The sequence below is a fragment of the Leiobunum rupestre genome, chromosome 5, assembly GCF_980474605.1.
Source record: "Leiobunum rupestre chromosome 5, qqLeiRupe1.1.hap1, whole genome shotgun sequence".
Classification (NCBI taxonomy): Eukaryota; Metazoa; Arthropoda; class Arachnida; order Opiliones; family Sclerosomatidae; genus Leiobunum; species Leiobunum rupestre.
The window spans coordinates 15,328,245-15,339,672 of NC_143388.1; the positions used below are offsets into that span (position 1 = coordinate 15,328,245).

The window sequence follows — 11,428 nt, forward strand, 5'->3', positions numbered from 1 at the left end:
TATAGGTGGTATTCACGATAAATTTAAACCAGATGGCGGCCATCGCTCGAAGGCAAAGCATGATAGGATAAAAGCCTTCCACTAAAACGCCTATGACATCACGAGAATATTCCCTAATTTCCAAACAAGTTTGATGGTTCCAGAATTTCCTGTACCTTATAGTGTAACGAAAAGGACTGTACGTAATTTAAATGTACGCGGGCGATTTTATTATCGAATATAATTTGATCTACCATAATTTTTTATTTTTATCAAGAAAAAAAAAGTTCAATTTAAAAAAAGAGGTTTATTGGAAAATGACAGGGTAAACCGTCTTTAATGGGTTACAAGTGGCGAATGAGTTCCTTCATTTCGTAGAAAGATAGACAGTGTGTTAACATTATTTATATTAAAAAATGACTTAAATGTGGTAATAATAGCTCGGGAGACTTTCGCAACGCGTTTAAAACATCATTTATAATCCATTTTGGCTTTCTCTTCTTTTCAACAAGCGAGCGTCCCTCAACAAGGCGAGAGCGCTGTGGGACAGGGGTCACTCAATTTAGGGCTGGAAACCCGTCTTTTCGCCTCCAAAAACTACTTTTTTTTACCCCCAAAAAAATCGTCAAAAACTAAAGAGGCAAAAAAAGAAGATTTATACCGAGGGTTTCAAATTATAAATAAAAATTCAGCCTAGAAACAGTTAAATTTTGTAACTTAATACAATAGGTGGTTTTTTTCGCTTGTTCCGATTCTGTGGTGGCGAATAGTTTGAGTCGGAGTAAAAACATTTTTCTAGTGTTGTTAGTCGGAAAATGACCAAGGCCTTTTTTCCGAAAAAATTTCCGTATTTTCCCGAAAAAAATAAAAAAAAATTTCATTCCATGATAAGTCTAATATATTGTTTGCAAATTTAGACAAAGAGGCATTTTCGCCTAAATTTTTCGAATCTAAAAGTAAAACTAAACTTCTAGACTATTTTAAACTGATTAACAAGGTAACACTATTAATGTTTCGTAGTATGTTTACTGATATTAGACATTTTATATCGATAAAAGTTAAAAACATTAAAAACCCTTAAAAAGTAATTTATGTTTCAATTTTTTATTTTTACGATTTCCGGAAAATTAACAACACTACGTTTCTCCAAAATGGCTGCCGGTAGCCTTTTTAGCAGATGAATCCTGGCTAGGAGACGACAAAATCCGATTTACTCTGTTTAAACCTCCTTTTCAGAAGGAGTAAAAAGAGTAGCTTTAATACTACGGAACAAGCGAATATAGTTTCTGGGGCGGAGTAATTCTGGTCCCCGGAACAGGCGAATAAAACGTTTCAGGGTAAAAAGAGTACACTTTTACTCCAAGAACAGGCGAAAAGAAACCTTCTTATAACATTAATCCGGGGATTTGAATACTTGCAAAGCATCTGCAGTTTAGTGTAGGTTATTAGAAGATAAAAAATATTTTTTTTAAGGAAATGCATTGTTCGAAGTGAACCCGCGGGTCCATGGTCCGTCTATTACGTCAAATACGGCGGCCGGTACAATGACCAGAGAACCCAAACGTTTTTGGCAAGTCGAATATGGTCTCCGTTCATGTCATCACCGAAAGCTAGACATTTTGAAGTTGTGGGAAGCCACAGCGAACGCAGTTCGAGTCGCGATTCTTTCAGGCGCGCATTTTGGACATTATATTTCCCGTTTCTTCGCTGGTGCTGTCTATGCCCCTTTCACCATTTTTTAGGCCAACTCGTCTCCGATTCTTTTGGGGGTGCGTGTATAAAATGGTCCCGTGGTGCCCGTCACCGAGCGTGTGTTCCTGTTCGCCGTGCGCGAGTGCTAGCCGTCGTATTAGCCCATTGACTAGCGTCGTTTCTTTGTTGGCCTCCCGACTGCTGCTAGGACAGGTCAAGCCAAGCGTGACTAACATCGACCGTTTTACGTCAGAAGAGGTCATCGACGGCTTCTTTTGATCGTACCTGGGCTCTCATCGTGAGTCGCGCGAAGTGTATACGTTTTATGCGTTTTCTTTCGATTACGCATTTTTGAAGTTCGTAAAATCTGACTTAAGAAGTTGAGATATATACCTGGTGATGGCTTGATTTTCAAGCCAAGTATTTGGCCTAAGAACACGTTATACAGGGTGTTTCAAAAAACTACGCAAATATTTTAAGGAGTTGTAGGGGGTGAGTTGAGAAGTATGCCTGTTTTTTCCCATTTTTCTACGATGAGTTAAAAGAGCGCCAGAGAGCTTCAAAGTGTGGCCTACTAGGCCCTGGAAGTAGGCTGCAACCAGCACGGGGATGCACCGGTTGGGGTACCTTTCCTGGCAGAGACGTTGAGCAGTCAAAGCATTGCCATCCGCTGTAGTCCAGACACGAAATGAATACCAGCCAGTTCTTCCGAAGTGAACTCCAATCTTGCAGTTTGTAAGTGATAATAAATCGTGGTCCATCACGACTTTAAATACTGTTTTAGTTACCTCGATTTGTTTACAAAGTCCTTTTTCACCTATCACACGAACCCAAACCTTAATGTTCGCGTTTCCCTGCTGCTTGGTTTTGCTCTTGTTACAGCCTACTTCCCGGGGCTAGTAGGCCACACTTTGAAGCTCTCTGGCGCTCTTTTCACTCATCGTAGGAAAATGGGGAAGAAACAGGCATACTTCTCAATTCACCCCCTACAACAAAATTTTTGCATAACCTTTTGAAACACCCTGTATATTAGATTTTATCTTTAACTATACCTTTTAATAAATAATGTCTTATATTATTTTGTATGTTAAGCAGAATTGTATTTCAATACATATTGCATAAATACGTATTAATTAAAATAATTTCGTCAGCCAAATTAAATCTTATTTATCTATAAATGTCACGAAGAGTGAGTAATTTAAAGAATTCTATTCGCTATTTTATTAAACCCTATATATTTTAAGGTATAAAGCTCAATTTAATGTTCAGAGTATGATTTCCATTATATCAATCCTGGAGAATTCCTCAAAATCGCTGTTAAATCTAGCGGCTGGTAAATAATCGAACCAATTTCTTACAAGCGGGAGGCACCATGAAAAAGACAAAACCCATCTTCCCAGAACCCGGGCGCGCTTTAAATATTTCGTCCGAAATAAATCAGCACACAGCACATTTAACATCAAATAAAGGTTGATGCGACTTATCCACAAAACATAAACCCCCGAAAACATTTAATACTTGGACCATCGAAATAAGTTTTAAAAAGGGGAAAGAGGAGTTGGTTGAAAACTCCCTAAATACCCATTTATTTTGCAACCCCGCGGTACGACCCAAAAGCCCCCCAAAAAAACCCACCGATTTAACATTTCTTTTGAGTCGCTATACCACCACCCTGCGTGTCTCTGGATTTTTTTTACCAATTCCACTTGGCCATGGTTCATTTAGTCGCCTGTTTTCTCCAATCTGGTTCTATATGTGCTATAATACGTTATAACCCTTAAAAATAGGGGTTCGAAGAAGCGATTGGGGGAGAGGGAGGGTTTGAAATTCGGCATCTTTCGCGCCCCCACCTTAAAATCGATGCGCCGAGGGTTTCTCTTTCCTTAAGCCTCGGCGAGCCACGGAATCCTTCCGCGCGTAGCGCTTCTAAGCTCGGGCTTTATACCCCCTGGAAGTCGCGTTTTCCCCGCTAGCGCCCGTCTCTCCATCCCCGCCTGGTTCCGAATCCCCGCGCTCGCGAATCGCAGAAACGCGGGGAGACGTTTTTTCCTCCTTTCGGGGTCGTCTTGCCTCCGACTGAGAGCCTGTTACGTCTGCCAGTGAGTCGATTCCCAATGCTCGTACTACACTACTATACTACGAGAGAGTCGCAATGGAAATGAAGAGCGAGACCCACTGACTGACTGAGAGTAATAGTAGAAACGGTATGAATGAAAGTCGGGGAGAACACGTGCACGCGCTCTGTCGGAATGGATGCTGCCTTTTCGCGGCCGCCATCGCGATCGACGCCACGAAGAAGCCTTTGGGGGATCGCGAGATGCTGAGAACAACGTTTGGTTTTATTTATAACGTGCTGTGTGTTATCTGTTGGTGTATTAATGAATGCGCTAATGTAAATAGAGAAAAAGTTAAGAAAGTGTGTGTTTTTTACAAACGGTTGCAGTGGCGTAGACAAGGGGAGGGTTTCCCTTGGGTGTAGCTTTGGCTATACTTAAATTTAACCCCCTTCTCGACCCCTCTCAGGTATTTCACATAGTTTGAACCCCTCCTTTGAAGGATTTCTGACTACGCCACTGAATGGCTGATTCATGATTCATTAGTTCTTTTTGGTGTTGCTTTAACGGTAATAGTGAGTGTAGGGAGCTGTTGGCTCGCGTGGCACCCTCCAACGCATTGTAACCCGGCCACCTGATTAAAGGCATTATAAGTCGCTTGATGACTTGGGCCTAAGGTGGTGCCGTGGATATTAGCCTAGCTGATTATTTCTTTTTATTTCTTTATTATATTTAGTATATTTCCATTAGTAGATTATCATTGCAATTGTACTAAATGTAAATTAAAAACCTTGCTTTTCTGAAAATCGAGTTTTTTGATTGGCAGGACATTTGCTTACAGGTATAGCGACATTCGGTACAATAGAGATATGTATGTGCGAATGCTTTGCGTCTAGCTTGTCTTATGGCATATTTTAGTAAATTGGGGTCTTTGTTTCCCAAACCCCGCGCCGCTATAATTGATTTAGTGGGGTCCTTATAGTAGTCAGTGGTGTGTTTGGGGGAATCTTTTGGGGCTCCATTTTCTCAGGGAATCCTTTGTATTGGGCCTGTCGGTGCTATTTACTCCCTATCCTGCTCGTATCAATCTTTTAAAACATGTAAATTCCCAGGCTCCCGCTTAATTTAGTTCCAGTATAAATAGTATATTAATCGGAACCAAAAACTATCGCTACGCTCCGTAGATAGGTTGCTACTAAAGTAGACGAGCTATTAGTTTTTCCTCATCGTTATTCGTAAATTTTACTTTATAAATAATGATACTTGCATTTTAATATAATTTTTGTATCGTTTGCTTATATTTTGATAAGTTTATTTCAGAAAAAACGTTCTTATGACTTTTTAATTTGTCTGTAGCAGACGCTAGATCATAGGCGCTACCTCGGAGAAGCTAGCACCGTTACGCCACCTACACGCGTTTCGGTCGCTAATATTAGAAGCAGTGTTCAACTTGTCACTAAATACTACAAAATACTACCTAAATCACAAATCAAATCAGATAAAACCTTAACCTAAATCAAAATCCAAATTTAGAACCTTAAAAAATAAAGTAATAGTGAACGTGTTTCAGTACAAAAACGTAAACAAATGATAGGGTTCAAATACAGTACGTTATTATAAAATTGCAATATCCCTAGTGACACTTAATCATTTGCCAAATCAGATTATTTGCACTAAAGCTAAATTAAATAATAAAAATGGATCGGTTTCGATCTGGGTATAATCTGAGTATAATCTGAGTATAATCTGAGTATAATCTGAGGGGATGCGATTATCTAGATGGCCCGTTCGAATATATCAACGTTGAGGGTCTTCGTTAAAGAGGATCTCCCTTTGAACCACCCACGCGACTTACACCACCACCATCCTTTCCCTAATAAGCCTTCAAAACAGAAAACCAAAATAGACAAGTATCGTTTTCATTTAAAAACGAGCGAAAGGGGCTACATATTCAGACAGTCTTTTCGCATTCGATCACGAACGGGTGTTTACTAAGTTTCACCGCGTGCTTTAAACCGTATCGCGGACCTTGAACGTCGCACTATTTAATCTAAATAAAGGTCAAGTTTCGCGCTGAGAGAGCTTTCGGCACGTGCGAGGGTAACGCCTACGATTTAGTTCCTAATTCGACCGCCACTTAAAAATGGCGCCCGACGCGTAAACAAAAGGATCTACGGCAATTTGAAAAGATGGCACTGAGCGACATTGGGGAAAAATATTTTTAACCAATGGCGTAAAAGCGTAGCTTGCGGTAATTGTGGAGACGGTTTATTTTCTAGCGACGCGGGATTGTAAGGGGGGTGTCAGGGTGGCATCGCTCCGTGACGAACTACACCCCTTAATTCGAGCGTGACTTAGGGGTTGGACTTAATATGTAAATTCCAGTTAGGGTCACGCCAAATTGCCACTAAAGGTCATTCGGTTATATTCAAAATGGTACAAATATATCATTGTGGAAGGTGCTTTTTTTATTATAGTTACAATTTGTGCTCTACGGTTTTCTAATTATGTTTTAAAATTTTAAATAAATGCCCATTATTAATAAAATCACAATGCAACGTTTTTAAGGGAAACGTTTATCATTTAAGACACATTTAAATTATGTAATATTTTAATTCAATTATTTCAATTAGTTGAATTATATTTTAGAAAACGTCAAAAATTAAGTTTAGCTTTTAAAATAAGTGAAAACAACTGGGGATGCACCGATATGACTAGAGCCGATATATCGGCTATTCGTGGCCGATATTAACAAACTTATCTATCGTAACAATAGTGTATATGATATAATCATTGTAAAAGACGGTTCAGTACACTGTCATACCATTGTATTCTAATTTTTCCTGAAAAAACGTTTGGAAGAGTATATCCGAATATGTTTCTTTTCATACATATTATCTATCACAAATCGAATATCGTTGATTTTTATTTCGTAACCCCCTGTCTAAAAAGGTATGATCTAGCTTCTCAAGTCTGGCGTACGTGGCGCGGCCAATCAAATCAAATGTTATCATTAGTTAATCGATAATTTTCTTATTTTTAAAGGTTTTTCTGAAAATATATGTTTAATATCGGTATTTACCAATATCGGCTTTGCTTAAGCCGATATTTGCCGATACCGATATTAGAAAAAATAGGCCGATATATCGGTGCACCCCTAAAAACCATAATTCAACAACCGCGACGTTTAGAATATTTATATTTAAATTTAATACCAAATATTATTCATGCAGTTGCATACAGATAATTATTATTTATTTAAATGAGCGTATTAGTGCACAGAACCATTTATATATACAATTCCGTGATCGAACATTTTTGTCGTCTAAAGGGTTGGGAGAGTGACTGGAACAGTGTCTTTATTAAGTAGAGCCGTGGTAGAACGTGCACGCTTGAGCGGTCAGCGGCCATGGGCGTCGGGGGCGGTTCGCTTTCTGGGAAGGGACGCGTTGACAGTCCAGGACCGCGCGCCGGCCAAGCCTTCTCGCGCGTGCAGACCGCGGCTGAGCTCAAAGGCGTACCGACCGCCTAACCCTCATATAATGCCCGTAATAGGCTGGATGGAATTACCCTTAGTCTTACAAACGCGTAACCCTTATTTTAGTGTATTCTTCTTTTGACTGCCATAATATTTCCGAATTAAATATTCCGAGGTTGAAAATGCCAGGTGGACAATAGTGTGGAAAATAGTAGACATTTCCGGACTGGACAAAAGTGAATTTAGTGGCCAATCTGACCAAAAGTAGCTATTAAATATTTTTACCACAGAAAATTATAAAATAATAAAAAAAATATTTCAGATTTGGGCTACTTAAGGCCAATATATATGCATATGGAATGGTCAGATTCTGATTAACATTAGAATAGTCTGTTATTTTTTTGAGTAATTAATTATGACATTGTAAGTTCAGTGTAAACTAAGACATTTTTACAATAAACTTCTTAAAAATTTAATTACAATTCCTTTTTAAGCTTTGAAATGCAATTTTTCTTTATGAGCCACTATTTTCCAATTTTTACTATTTGCCACTATAGCCTGGACTTTTCTCAAAAAAGGTGGCTTTTTAGGAACACTGCGACCGAAATTTAAATTCAACTGACTACACGTTTTGATATTAGTTAGCTTACTAATTAGTAGTGATACATTTAAGCCCTATTAACATTAAGCCTTAACATTAACATCACTTACTCTCACGAATTCTCAAAATCAAACGCGCATTTTAACTTCGGTAAGAATGAAACGACTGCATCTGCACGGCTTTACAAAAAGACGGAATTCTAGGCCGAATGAACAGGCGACAAGTGAAGAAGAAACCGTTGGAGAACAGGATGTCGGGAGGGTTGTTGTCTCGAGGGAGATAATAGGGGACCATTTGGCGCGCTTATTACGATTGTTTCGGGGCTGGAAGAGACGGTGTCACAGGGATTCCAGCAAAGCCGGCAGCTCGGGAGAAGGATGAGTTTTCGCGGCGGGGTTCGGGATCCGTACACGCAGCCCCGATACCTCCCATTGGATACAGTTTACGGTATTACTCTCTTTCCGCGCTCTCCTTATTTCCATCTCCATCTCTTCTCCCTTTTCGCGTTCCCCTTTTTCACCCGATACTTCCAAAGCGACTGACTGCAGTGTGGCAATAAGATTTGATTCCACGTCTCCCTCACCCACTTTTCGCGGATTGATAAACCGGGAGTTAGGACACCCTTTTATTTATGCCGAAAGGGAAGTCCCTTACTTTTGGCCCTGATTTCTAAGAGACAACTGTGTCCCTTGGAATTTCTCTAAGAATTCGTAACTACGTGTTTTGGTGTCGATACTCCTGCCGATTGTGACAAATATCTTAATTGTTTGTTATTTACGGTTGTAATAAATCCTGAAATTACTACGCGCACATTTTACTAGATCTGGCTACGATTGAGCCCAAAATTATTTCAAATCCTACAATTACCATGCACACTTTTTGTTATATCCCGCAACAATTGCACCAAAATTGTGTTCAAATCGTGCAGTTACTGTGCTAAAGGTTTACTATATCCTGCAACGATTGAGTCAGAATTGTGTTCAAATCCTGCAATAACTGTTCGCACATTTTACTATATCCTACAACGATTGAGCCCTAATTGTTTTAACTCCCGCATTTACTGTTCTAAAAGTTTACTATAACCTGTAACAATTGCGCCCCAAAATTATGTTCAAATCCTGCAATTACCGTTCACACATTTTACTATATCCTACAAATTTGCGCCAAAATTGTTTAAAATCCTTTTTACTAAATACTTCAACGATTTGGCCAAAATTGTAATCAAATCCTGCAATTACTGCGCGTACATTTTACTATATCCTGCAATGATATCGCCTTAAAATTGTGTTCAAATCCGGCAATTACTGCGCGTACATTTTACTATATCCTGCAATGATATCGCCTTAAAATTGTGTTCAAATCCTGCATTGTCATTTAATCGTGTACCTATATATACTGTCATTATTTTGTAAGCATGCGGACAGGAAATGAACATTTTCAATTTATACGTTATGATATGTAATATAATTTAACGGGCTAATTTTAGCTGCCAGTTGTCACATTTCATGTACAGTATATTGAACGTCTCGTTTTTTGGCGTTAATTTATTCTGATTGAGTTTAGTTGTTGATAGGACAATAACGCGATGTAACGCCAGAAAAAGGTTTGCTTGGGTGACTTCTTTGAATCTTATTTTTCGAGCAATAAGGGGCAGACGTGACGTAACAAGGTGGAAGCGAAGGCGGCGTGGATCGGGGGTGGTCGCCGATTTTCCCATTGATGCCAGATGCCGCAATTGATGGTGGTTCCGCGCTCCGCGGGGGGTTCCCGATCCATTCGCGCCAACGAATAAAAGACGAAATCGCGTTTTTCAAGGCTGCTTTTGTCTATCTTTGTAGCGGCAAAAATAGCTTTAATTCCAACTCATTCGATATTATTCTTTTTCATTGTATATTTTGGTAAATGACAATATTGAGTAATACTATTTATTAATACCTGTTCTCGGATATTCCGCGATAATTTTACGCTGGTTACGAAACCCCGTATGAAATTATAATTACTAATTGACGCCCTAATTAAGGGGAACATTGCTTAAAATATAATTTAAAATATTAATAAATAAAAATTAAATAAATTAAAAAGGCAGAAATGAAATATTTCTGAAATGGTTCGCGTATTACAATAATAATGTAGCAATAAGTGTAAGGGAGTGGTAACATCTGAATAGTGCCTACCTCGCTGTCGTGCAGTCTTTGTAAAGGGAATCGAAGTCTTTGCAGCTGAGTAGTTTGCAACGGTTGACGCCCGGTTGAATGGCGCCCAAGCCTCGGAGAATTCGGACCTGTTCGACGTTACACACAATGGGCGTGATGTCCAGTCGTTTCAGTTTGGTATAAACGGTGTGCAGTCCTCCGACTAGGTGTTTCAGAAAGAGTTCGAACGCCTGCGGGAGGCACAGCAGGTACTCTCCTCCGACCAGAAACGCGGCCACTTTGGCTCCTCGATAGTCAATCAAGCGGCATTCGTTGCCCACCGAATCTCCGCTGATGCCCGGTGGCGAGGCCGTGTGCATTCGGTGATGATGGTGGTGGTGGTGGTGGTGCGAGCCGCCGTAGCCGACGCCGTTGCCCCGGGACGCGGCGGCCGCGGCGGCGTTGAGGGCCATGGAGGCGACCTGTAGCGCGTCGTGGCGCGGCATGACCAGCCCCCCGACGGAGACGGGAGCGACCCCGGCCGGCAGCGAGTACGGCGACGACGAGCTCTTGCCCGTCAAGGAGATCGGGCCGGGCGAGACGGAGCGCGGGTGCTGACCGTTGGGCCCCACCACCGAGGACAGGCATCCGGCTCCGGTGCTGGTCGGCGAGAGCGACGGCGGTGCCGATTTGGGACTCATGGTGCCGTTGCGGTTGACGGGAGGGCACAGGATCGGCGGGGTCCCGGGCGTCGAGATGGGATGTCCCGGCGGCGGTTCCCCGATGACGCCGCTGCTGTCCGGGTTGGGCGAAGGCTGCATGGAGTGCGGCGAAGACAGGCCCATGGAGGGCGTCGAGGAGCCGTCGCTGGCGCTGCCGTCCATGGCTACTGAGGAGCCGGAGGAGGGCGAAGTGACCGGCGCCGGGGGCAAGTTGACGCTCTTCGGCAGGGAAATTTTGTTTTCCCGCGAAGTGACACAGTCGCGAAGACCGAGAATGGCACTCGTCGAATCGAGCGATCCGAAGACGAGATCCCAGAATGGGATACGCGGAGGATGGGTCGCCAGAGGGACGGTTGGAGAGGGGGCCCTCGAATGTCTCCGCGGGACCACCGATGGATGGGTGGGGCGTCGATTGAAAGACGCGCACTCGGAGCCCGTCTCGCTCTCAGTCCTCAGTCCGAGAGATAGATCTATACGAGATGTAATAGTTATACACGAAGCGTTTCCAGCGAATGTATATGATGGGACGGCCGGCGTCGATCTGGTTCCGACGAAATGCTCAATCTGAATGCGGGCCCGAAATCATTCCGGGAATGAACGCGAAAAAAAGGGCCAGGGGGGTGGGCAACTTTTTGGCGACGAACCTCTCTTCCCTCTCTCGCTGGCGGCGGTAGTAAAAGGGGGCTGGATTTCGGGATCTCCGCTTCGCTCGGGACGGAGCAAGCGCACTGCTCACACTCGGATGTCGTCGGCCGAAACAGAAGTAACAA

At 42.0% G+C, this 11,428-nt stretch overlaps 1 protein-coding gene across 6 annotated transcripts in view; it reads right to left on the reverse strand.

Moving 5' to 3' along the window:
* The window catches only part of LOC149943625 (dachshund homolog 1-like), a 236,153-nt gene extending 225,045 nt beyond the window's left edge, over positions 1 to 11,108 (reverse strand). For all 6 annotated transcript variants that reach the window (XM_090174375.1, XM_090174374.1, XM_090174373.1 and 3 more), the window contains exon 1: positions 9,979 to 11,108. In XM_090174375.1, coding sequence (XP_090030501.1) covers positions 9,979 to 10,820 — 842 coding nt within the window. In that variant the 5' untranslated portion in view covers positions 10,821 to 11,108. The remainder of the gene's footprint in view (positions 1 to 9,978) is intronic.
* Positions 11,109 to 11,428: the final 320 nt, after the last annotated feature.